Here is a 14,316-nt window from a genome sequence, read left to right on the forward strand (position 1 = left end):
TAGTTTGTCACATGCTGCATGCATGCCTCCGACCTAATGATAGTGGCCATTGATGTAAGTAGCTGAGACAATTTTCAAGCTTTATTAAAAAAAAAAAGAAAACGGCCAGAGTTGCATCAGGCCGCCGTGCATCAGCTTGAGTGCTTTTGCATTTTTTGTATCCACAGTTAAAATCCCGGTAAATTAAACTACTTCGCTGATTTATAGCGCGTGCAGTACAGCAAACTGTGGATATAAATGGAACGAAGGGAAGCATTCGTGCACCCCTGTATGCCGCGGTCTAGTAAACACGACGTTGCCCAGCCTCTGCGTGCTCGCGAGATGACCACGGCGAAATGTGGCATGAATGCTTGCTGGTAGCTCATAGGTGACCCTTCAGGTGCCATGCCAGTCCTTGTTTCTGTCTCGGGGGGGGGGGGGGGGGGGGGGGGGAGGCCAGCACAACTGGGACAACAAACCCATTCCCAAGGCTACCAAGTTTTCTCCCAAGCGCCTGCACGGCACTTTGTTGCTGCTCGCATTGCTCCTGTACTCGACGTGCATCGAATAGACGCATTGGCAAGGGAAGAAAGGGGCCATTTTCTCGCGGGCTTCTCCGGTCAATGTCTTGGACGGACACTCGCTGGCTTGATGCCCTGGTGTCTCGGACGTCCCCACTGTTGTGGCAGCTCAGTGCACGCAAGCTCCGGTGGCGCCTCTTAAAACCTTCGGCTTGCAAGAAAGCGAGTAGGTGCACAGCAGCCAGGATGTGACTCCATGCTCCACTGCAACCCGCCGGGCACTCGCACGCTGCCTCCACAATCGCCCCACAGTCCGTCTCAAAGGTGAGGCACACAACGTAGGGCCGGCCACTTTTCTTCTGGGAGCGAAAGCAGCTGCTGAGCACATGGATGAGGCCCAACCTGCAAGAACAGAGAGATTAACAGTAAATAGCACGCAGGGAAGAACATGACTGGTCCGCTACAGTTTATGGTAAAGGGATAGAGCAGAAAGAAGTGGCCGCAAGGAACAGACTCAAAATGACCAGATTTTGTGTCTTGCTTAACACTGTTGCAAGGGCAATAATCTACACCTCAAACAGCAATGATGTCAAAATTGTTCGTCAAGTTCGAGCGTGCAAGTATCTCTGCATGTTTTGTTAATGCATTTTCAAGAGAAGGAAGTTCAACATTTAAAAACCTCACCGTGGGTGATGATACCAGTACCCGCATAATCGTGTTCGTCATAACTTAAGCAAGCAATAATATGATTATCTAGAACTCACTTCTAGAACCTTTCGATATAAAGAGGTAAACATTCGGGCTATACCGATGACCATCGAATTAAAAAAAAATGTTGTAGTTCAGTGAGTTCGAGCTAACGAGGTTTTACTGTATCATATCTATTCGTGCACACCAAAAACATGCGCTTTAGAAACAAACACAACCACCCCACCACCAAAAAAGGAGAAGAAAGATACACAAACAGATTTTTGCGGCAGAACATGCGCAATAAATAATGAAAACACATACAAAAAAGAAAATTCAAGGCGTATGTGCGCTTTTGTAGTTGACTTCGCCGCAAAGCGCGATTGCTTTGCGGCAAACGCGCGGGCGGACGACCGTCACGGAAAACGGCCGCAACCTTTCCGTAAACATCTTCGCCAGAACTTATCCCGTAAATTCGATATTGTACAGCATTTGAAAATACCTAATCCACCCACTAGCGGTGCGGTCTGGCGATTGTAGCTTTCCTCTTTCAGGGTTACTGCAACAGAGTCGCCGCTACGCATTTGCATGGTAAACAACGGCGAACAAAGTGCTATACAAATGCTCATACCGGTTAACTCGCGTCAAGTAAAAAATAAAGAAGGATTTACTTACTGCGAGTCGCACGTGTTTGTCCGCACCGATGAAGGCGAGCAATGCGCTTCGGTGGCTAGGCGGCATGCCCTGCTCCGCTGCCGCTCGGATGGGTCTTTGGCGCGGCACCCCGAGTGGTATGAGTCTTCAGACACAGTCGGCAGCGCAGACAAGTCCTTCGTCCACAATCCGCGGTCGGGAGCCGGAAAACGCCGCCCAGTTTGGGCCATACCGCGTTACCGTCACCTACTTTTCCACAGTAAACAATACGAGCAAATACGAGACTGCCCGATTGGCGCCCGTACCAATATGGCCGACGGTCTCGTTTGCATCAGTGTTGCTAGATCACCAAGCCATTTCGCATAAGGTCTATTGCTGAAGGAAACTAATTGATGGGTAATTCGGGTTTTAATCACATCAAGGTTTCATATTACTTCCTTTGTCTTTCTGGAAATACATTAGTATTTTGAGGTCCTCACGAATTTCAACAAGCGAATTATCCCTTGCCAATCTCACTTGTGGGTACGTGCCAAAAAACTTGGAGGGCATCATCATCATCATCATCATCCAATTCCCGTGACCGAACTAGCCAATCCGAGCGTTGGTAGTGGCCCTCTCCGATTGGTGGCCGACGCACGAGTTGAATGAGTAAAAGCAGGCGGAACCCGGTCGAATCACTCATTCTGGCCGCTGCTCTTGCGCTGTGAGCAGCTGCTGCGCGCGGGCTCGTCACTGCAAGACTTCGTGGTCTTCCTTCGGCTTTCACCGCTTCCGGTTCCAAAATGCGAGAAATCGTCCACATACAAGCCGGGCAATGCGGCAACCAGATCGGGGCCAAGGTAAGACCACCCTAATTCATGCCGCATTTTGAGGTTTTTGTAGCCGGCGTGAGGCGGGGCTGCTAAGCCTAACCGAATGCCTAATTCGCGCTCGTGACCTCTTCTCTGCGGACATTAGCTGTCATTGCTGGCGACTTAGCTGAGCTGCTGAGTGTTCTTTTTCTTTGCGCGGTCGCCTGGCAACGCGAATATTTACCCGTTTTCTTTTCCCATGGCCGCAGAGATAAGCCACGCGCCTGTTTACATTTCCGGCGCCATGACTTGACTCTAACCGTGAAGTCACAGTTGCCCCACGCCCTGGACGGCCGTATGGCTTGGTTTTGTTGGCCGTGTTTTGTGTAGCAGAACTTATTTTCTAAATGTTGCCCCGCGGTTATTTTTTCTGCGTCATCTTTTCCCCCATAAGGACTATTGGATTGCACGAACACAGCAAAGTTGTGACGCTTGAATCGTTTTGAGTCGACAGTACCCTCAGCCGAGTTTTCTTTTTCTTTGCGGCGCCGCGATGCAGTTCACTCATTCGCGTTGTTTCTTTATAAACGTTTGGCTTATTTGCCTACTCGCCGGCTCCTGCGTCCTTTATCGTTTCGCGCTAATCGAGTGTCGGTGTCCGAGCTGCTTTCTGCCTTTTTAGTGACCGTACAAAAAAAAAGGAGGCAGATAAATGTGCTGAGCTGAGCTGAACGGCAGGCGAATCACCTGCTATTTGAATGCGGCTGCTCCCTCCCCGGGGATCATGTCTGTTCAGTGTGTTTAGTAAATTCTGGTGACGCCCCGTGACGACGGCACGAGTTCAATTTCCTCGTCTGCTGCCAAAAGGAACCACTGCTGCGTAGGCTTGCGGCCATTTTCTCTAGTGGACTTGTCGTTGACCAATTGGTGTTGAGGTACACCTGGCTACCCGGCGGCAAAATAAGCCGGCGCACGGAGCTCGTGGTAAAATACTGCCGCGCCGTCTGACCTTGCACTTCTGGTGTCGACAGTCGAGACAACTGTTGTGCGTGTGCGCGTCCAACCCACTGTGTATGCCCTGTCTTTTCTTTCGCTTCAAGCGGCAAAGCTGATAGCAATGGGCCTTTGCGCTACGGGCATAGAGAAATAAGCGGCGGACGGCGAGGGTGAACCTGCTTTGCTTTATCTGCCTGGCTCTGATGAAGGACGCATTGCAGCAAGATTTCGATATCTTAGTTTTAAGGGCAATAGCGTTTTGTTTCGCTGTCTTAATGCGAAACTTTTGTCTGTGTCAATTAATTTAACGCGTATCGCAACTTATTACTATTTCTGTACTTTTTTTTTTTGCCAAATGCACTACCACGCCGACTTCTGCTCGCATTTTTTCCCGTCAATACCAGTTTAGTGCTTGTTCAATGTGACCTCTCATCACACTTTATTCAAATATTCAATTTCTCGCCTGAATTCCTTTCCGTTTTGGTGTGCTCATCCTTTATTTATTTATTTATTTATTTAGAATAATTTCAAGGCCCGGAGGCTTTAGATAAAGGAAGCTTTACAGAAGCTTTACAGAAAGTTGGTTAACAACCAACTCAATCTTTTAGGCAAAAAACAAAAAGATGCGATGGGGTATATGTGGCGCAAGATCGCCACCGAGGCGGGCAAGACATACGCTACCTGTTAGATCGGAGCAGAGCGAGCAACGCCCACTTCACCGTCGCCGTTCGCCGTCGAAGCGTGTTCAAGCATGTTGGCGCAGAAAGTTACCCCAAAGGGCAAACGCTGAATGTGATCAGCTTGTCTGCTTTAAAAGAAAAAAAAGTGAAGTGGGAGATTGGACGCGCATGAGCGCATGGATATGTCTCGACACCAGAAGTGCAACGTCAGATGTCGCGGCGATGCATTTTGCAACGCGCTGGCGTGCCCCGGCTTATTTTGCTGCCGGGTGTACCTCTTTGAAATTGCTTTCCCGCCCTCTTCTCACACGTTTCCTGAGTGTACGCCGCGCTTGTTAGCTTTCTCTTCTTTTTCAGAATGGTCCCCTTTTAGTGTCTGAGCCGCCTGGCATCCACCAACTGTCAAAATCTAGTTTCAATGTGGTTGTCACGTAACTGACGCTGCTGACGAAGTCACTGTTGTAACGCGCATGCCCTTCGGCGAAAATTTCCTCGCTTCAGTCCATCGTATCTGATGGGAAGGCCACCTACAGGGAACTGCGAAATGAGTCAATTATGTTCCAGGTTCATCTATGTTAATTCGCCTCGTTTATCCGATGGCGGATAGCTGAACTTTAGCATATGGTTTGACGGAATTTGCATCGCAAGTGGGTGGATCTAGCTGCTCCTTTCACCATCTGACGGCTTGCGCAGTGCCTCCATTATATGCAAGTGCTACAAATATGTGTCGGATAATACTTTGCCTACAAGTTTGTTTTTACTCCTGAAATATGCCTATTCACTGACATACATTAAATTTGTGGGCTAGTCTTACGCAGTGCAGCTCGGTTCTCCCTCGCTCCAAAGTTCTGAACAGTTTTCCGTGTTTGCAATTCCTATACTGGCCACTTTAAAAAGCCACTGACCCTCCCATGTATAACCCGGTCGACAAGACTTCAATGAGCTTTCTATTAGCCCTCCCCTTAGAATTTGTTGAATAAGTGAAGCCGGCTTCACGTATCTGTACAAACTTGGGTCTCTTCACCCGTCCTTCTGCCTGTGCACAGTTCTGGGAGGTGATCTCCGACGAGCACGGCATCGACCCCACTGGCAGCTACCACGGGGACTCTGACCTTCAGCTGGAGCGCATTAACGTCTACTACAATGAGGCCTCCGGTAAGGCTCGTGCTTCCTGCACTCTCCTTGTGACCAGTGGGACACCTCCTTCAATCAGGGGAATTTTATTAACATCGACAAATAAGATTTGCGCAATCACGTCAGCGGTATTATTTTTACTCTAAAGGGCGTAGCCTATTTCGTGATTATCTCTGCTGCACATCCATCATTTGCATACGTTTGGCCCAGATCATTTTATTCAGACACTTTTTGTCTTGGCATAACTTGTGGCGAGTGCCTGTATGAGCTGAGCGTGCCCCTATTGCCTTTTTGCAGGAGGCAAATACGTCCCGCGGGCTATCTTGGTGGATTTGGAGCCCGGCACCATGGACTCTGTGCGGTCTGGACCTTATGGCCAGCTCTACAGACCTGACAACTTTGTCTTCGGTGAGTGCCCCCCCCCCCCAACCCTAGTTATCCTTGCCTTCACTGACAGATGGTCCTGATCCAGTATTTTCTAAATAAAGCCAATGATTACACGCCTGTAGTTCATCTCTTCCCTCGACCGTCCTAGTTGTCCCGTTTCAGATCTCCCTCTCAGTTGCTTATTTCGCGAACACTTATTTTCCACGCACGCAGTCGCTATTTGTTCGGCTTTTCCATGGTTCCCAAAAGCTTTCCTTTCCTTAGATCTATGCTAGCCGCAGAGACTTAGTATTTTTGCCTCCAATTTGAAAAGCCTACTTATTGTAGTATGTTTCTGCCTTGCAGGCCAGAGCGGTGCCGGCAACAACTGGGCCAAGGGCCACTACACTGAGGGCGCAGAGCTGGTTGACTGTGTCCTCGACCGCGTGCGGAGAGAGGCAGAGGCATGCGACTGCCTGCAGGGCTTCCAGCTCACCCACTCCCTCGGTGGAGGTACCGGTTCGGGCATGGGCACCCTGCTCATCTCGAAGATCCGGGAAGAGTACCCGGACCGCATCATGAATAGCTTCAGCGTTGTCCCCTCTCCCAAGGTCTCGGACACAGTCGTGGAGCCTTACAACGCCACCCTGTCGGTGCACCAGCTGGTCGAGAACACCGATGAGACCTTCTGCATCGACAACGAGGCCCTCTACGACATCTGCTTCCGCACGCTGAAGCTGACCACACCCACTTACGGGGACCTGAACCATCTTGTCTCTGCCACCATGTCGGGTGTCACTACGTGCCTTCGGTGGGTCCCCCTGTAGATACTTCTTAGTTCCTTCCTTTTGAAATCAATCTTTTTATCTCACGCTGACTGCTTCCCTTTTTTACGCACGCAGGTTCCCTGGACAACTCAACGCCGACCTGCGCAAGCTGGCCGTGAACATGGTTCCCTTCCCGCGGCTGCACTTCTTCATGCCAGGTTTTGCTCCGCTGACTGCCAGGGGCACGCAGCAGTACCGGGCGCTCTCTGTTCCCGAGCTCACTCAACAGATGTTCGACGCCAAGAACATGATGGCGGCGTGCGACCCTCGACATGGCCGTTACCTCACTGTGGCAGCCATCTTCCGTGGCCGCATGTCCATGCGGGAGGTGGACGAACAAATGCTCAATGTCCAGAACAGAAACTCCTCGTACTTCGTGGAGTGGATCCCCAACAACGTCAAGACAGCTGTCTGCGACATTCCGCCTCGTGGTCTGAAGATGTCGGCTACTTTCATTGGCAACAGCACCGCCATTCAAGAGCTCTTCAAGCGCATCTCGGAGCAGTTCACCGGTACTTCCTGGAATATTTTTGCTCGTTCGTTACTGAAACCACCTCCGTGGTACATAATAATGGTAGTTTCTCACCAGGCTTGTACACCATTCTGTGGCATAACTGGTCTGTACAAAACCTGTGGATGTTCTCACAGCAAACCCTAGTGCAAAAGATATGTCTCCTGTTAGTTTGGTAAATGCTTCTTATCGGGACGTGATTCTCGAGGCGTGCTCCACAACTACGCTTGTGCTAGCAGGCACGCCGTAGTGGAAGGGGCCGGATTCATTTTTACCGGGCCATTCCAATGTTAGTCCCCATTGCAGTAAACTACGATGATGATTAAAAGTCCTCTATTAATATCAGGACGACGGCTGTCACCAACCGACTTGCTTGTGCTATTCTACTTATTTGGTATGCCCTCCAGCGACACCACTGGTTTCAATTTTTTACCAAGAGAGGCATCGATTGCATTCATGGCTCTATTCAGAAATGAGTGCATCACTCCAGTGCTCGTTTATCTTGTGACCCGGCTCACCTCTTTTCCGTGTTCTCTGCGCAGCCATGTTCCGGCGTAAGGCCTTCCTCCACTGGTACACCGGAGAGGGCATGGACGAGATGGAGTTCACCGAGGCCGAGTCCAACATGAACGACCTGGTCTCCGAGTACCAGCAGTACCAGGAGGCGACTGCCGACGAGGAAGGCGAGTTTGAGGACGTGCCAGAGGAGGATGTCAACGCCTGAAGCTGCCCGCATTCCATTTCTTTTTAGACCTGCTTGGGGGTACTTTCTATTTTTGGCCCTTTTATACTTTGAACTCTTTTTTTTTACTTCCCTCCTTTTCAAAGTGTCTTTCTGCCTTTGTTTCTCCCCCGCCTTTTTTCCTACTTTTTTTTACTTCCGTCCCTTTAATTCAAAGCTTTGTTCTGCCTTTTTTTCTTCCACACCTTGTCTTCTGCTTTTTCATGAATAAATTTTCTTCCACCATTTCACGCTGCTGTCATTACTTACTTGGTCACTGCATCCACTGGAATATAGTCATCCTTCCACGGAACCTAATTGCGCTTCGCGGTATCGGAACTTCTCTGGTTTCGCAAACGCTCAGCATTCCTTTGAGGGAAGCTAAAGCCTGCACGCAGCTTTCGAAGAAAATGCCAAATAGCTGAACGTTAGTAGTGAGTGTTACTGTATTGCTTGCGGACATCTGGTAAAATAACGCCAGCTCACACGGACTGAGTTAATAGATAACACTTCTTTTTCCTACGTTTGGGCAGAGTCCTTCAATGCATTGAATGACTCTGGTTTGGGTAAGTTTGCGATGTTTTACGAGATGTATTGACAATTTGCCAAATTCGGTACGAAATTTTCAAGGGCCACATTCGAAAGCGGAAGGAACACATACTGAATATTCGAAACCTCAAAAATACCGATATTTGAGTCGGCTCTTAAACGAATACACTGGCACTATTCAAAAACTTCCTTTCGAAGAACGGCGAGCGCAGTTCCAGCACTTGCGATCGACCGTCGCAGATATTCGTCGTCTTTCACCGCTACGGGCGACGGGCTTTCCCGCAAAGCACCGGTGACGTGCGGGTAAACTAACTGGGGGGAACAGTGCTCAAGAGGGCTGTCTCATATCTCCTTGGCCTAGAACCAGCTCTGGCCTCCTGCTTCCTGTTCCGCGTCCTGATAACATCTTAGTGCTCAATAACCTAGTTCAACATTCCCTAGATAAGAAAACATCGCTACGTAGGGTTGCCACTTGGTCGGTTTTTGACCGGCCCGACCGGTTTTTTAGACAGCGAAACGGTTGCCGGTCCATACCTAAAACCGGCCGTCATCTGCTGTTTTTTTGGCCATCGGGCCACGATTATGATCGTTTTGGCATTCCATAAACGTCAATTCAGCAACTACGACGATAAATATGTGCCGACAAGCTGCGCAAGGACACGTGAGCAAAGAAAATACGTCACGTGTTTCCAGACAATCACGTCCACATTATACCCTTAGTCACTTTCTGCACAAATTTTATGCTGATTTCTCGCTAGGAAAGCGCTACAATAACCGGCATTGCGTGGTAAAAAAAAAAACGAAAAGAAACACGTGACGTCTGTTTTCCAACACAAATCCAACCTTCTATTGGCCTCGAGGACATACCGTGGCGCCACCTACGAGTGACGTCACTTGTAGGACGCCGAATCGTGTTGTCGTCTGCTACAACACATTTCCAGTGCGTATGCGGAAGCGTGCTTTTTTGTAGTGGCCGCCGTCTCGCCCGCTCCTTGTGGATTTGATGCAAATTACCAAAAAAGTTGTCTGTAAACCAAATAATTCGGGCAAGCAATCAGCGACTCGCTTGTTCCCGGCGGCACCGCTGCGTTTAGGTAGTTGCTACCATCGCGTCGACCCACAGCTCTTACATACGCAGCCAGCTAACGCCAAAGACGATGCAACTGATGCCGAGAAAAGTACGCTGTAAATTCATTGTGAAATACTTGTGACGGGACATGTGTGTGCAACCAAAAACCTTGTAACAGCGACGGAAACGCGTCGCTCACTTATGATCTCACCGCGCAAACTGCTCGTATTGCCTGGTAAATGAATGACGCGAGAACGGTGATCAGATTGCTTCGCCGCACATGCTTAAAAGTATTGTTATGGTCTGCAGTTTGGCTTAATCAGTGCCTATTTCCCCTACGATGTTTTTATAGTCATGCCCAGATTTGATTAACGATAACTGCCGTAGCCTGTACTCTGCACGGCTGATGTTTACTTTTCGCGACTTGTCCGCAATGTATGAACGGTATGAACGGGAGTTTTTAACGCCTTCGAGCGGGTTCGGACAAGGTTATATTTAGTTTTCATTAGGTGCTCGGCGTGGTAATTTATAATTTCAGCGTGTTTTGTATGTTTACAGTAAGCCGGCATTTCTCAAGCATCAATTTCGAAACTCACTGCTGCTCACAGAAGGCGAGGCTGCGTACGAGGCGAAACACGTCGTTAATGATTTCGGGTAATGGGGATATTTAGAATAGGAGAACAGAGCGTTGGGGGCCCCCAAGAAGTTAGAGGAGCCCAAACGCAACACGCGCGTGCGCTACGGGAGGGCCTTCGCCAACAGCTCGCAGCCGGCTTCGGATGCACGTAATCGGATGTTGGGAACTTTAGGCTTGGCGTCGCAGCAGATATTTCATCGCCGTTAGAGTTGCGAGTGACAGTCCCTAACAGAACGTTTCACCGCGCTGGGAACTCTGTAAGCGCGGTGATTTCCGTTGACGCGATCGACAATCAAGATACCTGCACGGCCTCTCGGCCGCTCGCCGCACCGTGCGTGAACGGGCCGGCGCTGCCGGGACCGACCTCCGCGGCCGGTCGGCGTAAATCGCGGCAGATATTTGAGCATCGCTTTGAAAACCACAGCTGATGACACTACCTATCAGGATTTTTCATCACACTAACATCCACTTTCACCGATCTGGAGCTTCGTTTCCACGACTTGTGTGATTTTAAAAAAATTCCCCGCATTTCCCCGAGGGGAAGAATGTGAAAGTGCGAATGCACGAGTTGAATTTGTGCGGTTCGGTAATGTTCGCGAAAGAGAGATCACACACACACACACAACTACAAAAAAAGAAAGATGCATTTAAGCGGGTGCATTAGCCCTTCTCACGCCCGATTCCTGGCCAATCCCCCACGTGGGTATGTGCCATGTCAGCGGCCAGGCAGCGCGCGCCCATCTCCCCCCGTTGCCAAGGAAGACGAGGAGATTCCTGGCCAATCCCCCACGTGGGTATGTGATGCGGACATCGCCGGTGGACGCAGGTTCAGGGTCGCTTAAGAAGTGCATTGCACTTAAAAGCGGCGACAAGTTGCTGCCGCGACCTGCGTCGGTTCGAGCCGCACCGTCGGCTGTGCGGGCAGGCATGGCGGGTGCGTGTACTTCTGCGAGCAGTTAACGCTTCACGATTACCTGCTTTATACATTTCTTGCAAACAAGGGAAATCTAGAAACTTCACTCGGCGATCGTCGTAGTCCACATTGTTGATCGGGGAAACAAGCCGCTGCTTACGCTTCGGACGCATGCGTAATACACCACCACGCTCATGGTGTTTGAGGATAATCTACCACAGTTGATACGATTATACAGTCACCATTAGGTCGAACTGCGCTTGACGCACTCAGAATTAACTTCAAACGAAGGAAATTAACATGAAAATACTTTTAGAACGCGCTTCCTACGCGAAGTGTCACGCGCTGCAAGCCAACTACGCAGCAAGATAGGAATGGTGATCCTACAAGTGACGTCAAAACGATCGCAGCGCCGGCCTCTCCAGTGGTGGGCCTCGCGGCCAATATGCCCCCTCCCCCCCCCCCCCCCCCCTCGGTAGGGCCGTTTTTCTTTTTGGGGAAAGGTGGCCACCCTATCGCTACCCGCTTGTCACATCAAGTGATGCGCAAACGTGACATTTCTTTTTAAAAGCCTATAATGTTATTTTTTCGGAGTAAGACATATAGGAACAACCATAAACTTTTATGATTTCGTACTCCTATATATAGCCACCTAGGATAATCTTTCCTGTAAAGAAGGCATTGACACTGCAACACTGCGGGAGCTTAAGTTTTTGCCGACCGCGCACATTTATTATGCGCTCGCGTGAATTTTTGTCTTATCTCATTTTACACATCAAAGCAATAGGAGGGGGTAGTTGCTCTTTAGGCAATATTTTGGCATGTCTTTATGTACGTTTGAATAAGGCTACAAATGTCCTTCGTGGAAAAAGCTGAGAGGCTAGTTCGTGTATTAACCAATTGGGGCGCAAGGATTTTGCTCAATAGTGACATGAACGGCAATGTGTGTTAATCTGCGGAGTGCCACCGCAAACGAGCGTTCGACCGATTCCCTACGGCGTCCCTTTAAATGTGACGCATGAGTTCCAATCGCACATAATGATGAAAACTTAGTTTTTAAAAAATGCTGTTAGAAAATTGAAAGCGTACTTTGCTGACAAATTGTGTAGTCTCGTTCGTGTCCGTTTTTATATACCCATGATTTTCGTTTGTGTTAGCATTCACGAGGGCGGAAAATTTCGCCCTAAAATTGGCGAATACATGAAACATGGACAAAAGTGTCCGACTGGAGAGAAGCTATATCCTAGCTTTTTTATCTTTCCTTTCCCGCTTGAAAATGATTGGAGCTTAGATTTGCAGCAGAGGGGTTCGATTATTTGAAACTGCTAATACTTCACGCATAGTGTTTGCTATTTGATTCCATTCATGGCGCTGTTTTAGCGTTCAAAGTTTACGCATGACAGAGCCATAAAAGTTGGCCCTGCCACGCGACATGCCCCTTCTGGCTGGCTTTTTCGCACGACGTGAAGGCTGTGCAAGAAAGCCTACACCAGGTAGAGAGAGAGAGAGAGAGAGAGAGAGAGAGAGAGAGAGAGAGAGAGAGAGAGAGAGAGAGAGAATAAACATCGTTAATTTCAGACTTAACTGTGCACGATAGTGAGAGCACCGGCGCAGGGCGTCTGTGGGATGCCCGGGTCCTTGCTGTGCTGGATGCCTCGTGCCATCTTTATCAGCATGCGCTAGGTCGAGAGGTCCGTACTAAACAGCCGGCCCACCCACTGCTCATACGTGGGACGGCGTCATTCCCATACTAGATGGTACAGGGTGCCTGGCGGGGGGCATACTTGGCGGGTGCTATAATATTGGTTGGGGTAGATATGGTGGATAAGGGTACAGCTGCGCATAGGAGTTGGTCTGTAGCCGGCGGAGTGTGGTCGCTTCGGCTCTAGAAAGGTGGGACTTGGGTGGAGGGAACCGTTGACGCTCGTGTCTGAAGTGAGCGAGAATGTCCGCGTAGCCATTCAGTGTGTGGGGTTCCTTCTCTGTGTCTTGGCTCTCTTCGGAAATGGCCCGGGGGGTGCGTACTTGGGCAGCGGCGAGTGCCGCCTCATTTCCGTCGAGAGCTAGACTCGTGTCCACAAGCCCAAACGATATGGATGTGGGGAAGCTGCAGGATGGTATTAAGGATCTTGAGGGAGAAGGGGTGATATGCGGCCAAGCATGGCAGTTGCGGCATGCTACGTGCGAGTCCGTAATGACTGTATGTTTGGACTCCTGAACGACGCAGTCAGTTGCACTTTATTTGAAGTGGTGATATTCATGAAATTCCTCTCCAGGGGTGCACACTTGCTGCCGACAGTCGTACAAATACTGAAAACCCTCATTACAATGACACTCGAGGGACCCAAGAAACACGTCTCTTGTGATTAAAAAAAATACCAAGAGAGCTATACAGTTGAAGTAACTCCCTTTTTATACGTCAACATGAAGGTGTGTTTTAACACGTCCACAGGAAATATCTCAGGTTATTTGCAGTAGCTTCAGTGACTGCAGATTGTACTAGCTTTCTTTTTAGAGCTAACGAACTTCGCATTGCAAGCTACAATAGTCTTAAAGTGCTCCCAGATGTCGGTAAGCCTTAGCTGCCAACACTTTGTGCCCTGCAATGCCATCATTCTCCTCCTCTGGTTAATCCTCTAGGACAGCATTTACTTGCGTGAGGATCACATGACCTGTGAGCTCTTCTTCAAATAGCACAAGGTACACATCTGCAGGCACAAACTCAACAGATTCTGCAACCTCTGCTTTTGAATGTGCAGGCTTAAGCTTGTTCTTCAAGACAGTTTGCCACAGGGATCTTCCATACCAAATCCCTTTCTTCTAATGGAGACTCAAAAAAAGTTGCCATTAGTGACAGAGTGCCTCTTGTGCCAAGGTTTTACTGCAGTGTTTAAATTCTGGTGGCCTCTTAATACGACAGCCCAAATTTTTCCCAGTGAAAACAATGCAATTTCGCCAGGACTTCTCAGAAATTCATATCATCGAGATACCACTGTACTTTCTTCTTTGCTAATTTGTCTAATTGTTCGTTAGCGTTACATGGGTAAGACCTTTCAGTATGCTACAAAATGCAAACTTCTATTAGGGTAAGATCAACAAAACAACACAACCAATGGGTCCTTACATAGACTCATGTTGCTTGTATGCCTATTAAAGATAAAAATTCCAAGAAATTCAAGGATTTTCAAGGGTCTGTAAAAATTCCTAGAAATTTCATCAATCTTGAAAACAAGCTTTTCAAATTTAAGGGTTTCTCATTCTTTCGAGTACCTGTATGAGCC

The 14,316-nt window shown here is 48.9% G+C and overlaps 1 protein-coding gene across 1 annotated transcript; it reads left to right on the top strand.

The window, feature by feature from the left end:
* Positions 1 to 2,503: 2,503 nt before the first annotated feature.
* Positions 2,504 to 8,118, top strand: LOC144142264 (tubulin beta-4B chain-like). Its single transcript, XM_077673632.1, has 6 exons — positions 2,504 to 2,680; positions 5,355 to 5,463; positions 5,740 to 5,850; positions 6,175 to 6,619; positions 6,711 to 7,147; positions 7,689 to 8,118. Exons 1-6 carry the CDS (start codon positions 2,624 to 2,626, stop codon positions 7,868 to 7,870), a joined length of 1,341 nt encoding a protein of 446 aa, XP_077529758.1. The 5' UTR covers positions 2,504 to 2,623; the 3' UTR covers positions 7,871 to 8,118.
* Positions 8,119 to 14,316: the final 6,198 nt, after the last annotated feature.

Source organism: Haemaphysalis longicornis, unplaced genomic scaffold (genome assembly GCF_048455015.1).
Source record: "Haemaphysalis longicornis isolate Haplotype H1 unplaced genomic scaffold, Haemaphysalis longicornis Haplotype H1 scaffold_6, whole genome shotgun sequence".
NCBI classification, from domain to species: domain Eukaryota; kingdom Metazoa; phylum Arthropoda; class Arachnida; order Ixodida; family Ixodidae; genus Haemaphysalis; species Haemaphysalis longicornis.

What these genes read in the sequence shown, in the direction of transcription:
- LOC144142264 (XM_077673632.1), top strand. Translation starts at nt 2,624, where the DNA reads ATGCGAGAAATCGTCCACATACAAGCCGGGCAATGCGGCAACCAGATC. An exon ending in CTACTACAATGAGGCCTCCG is followed by an intron (nt 5,464 to 5,739) that starts GTAAGGCTCGTG and finishes GCCTTTTTGCAG; the next exon opens with GAGGCAAATACGTCCCGCGG. An exon ending in CATCTCGGAGCAGTTCACCG is followed by an intron (nt 7,148 to 7,688) that starts GTACTTCCTGGA and finishes TTCTCTGCGCAG; the next exon opens with CCATGTTCCGGCGTAAGGCC.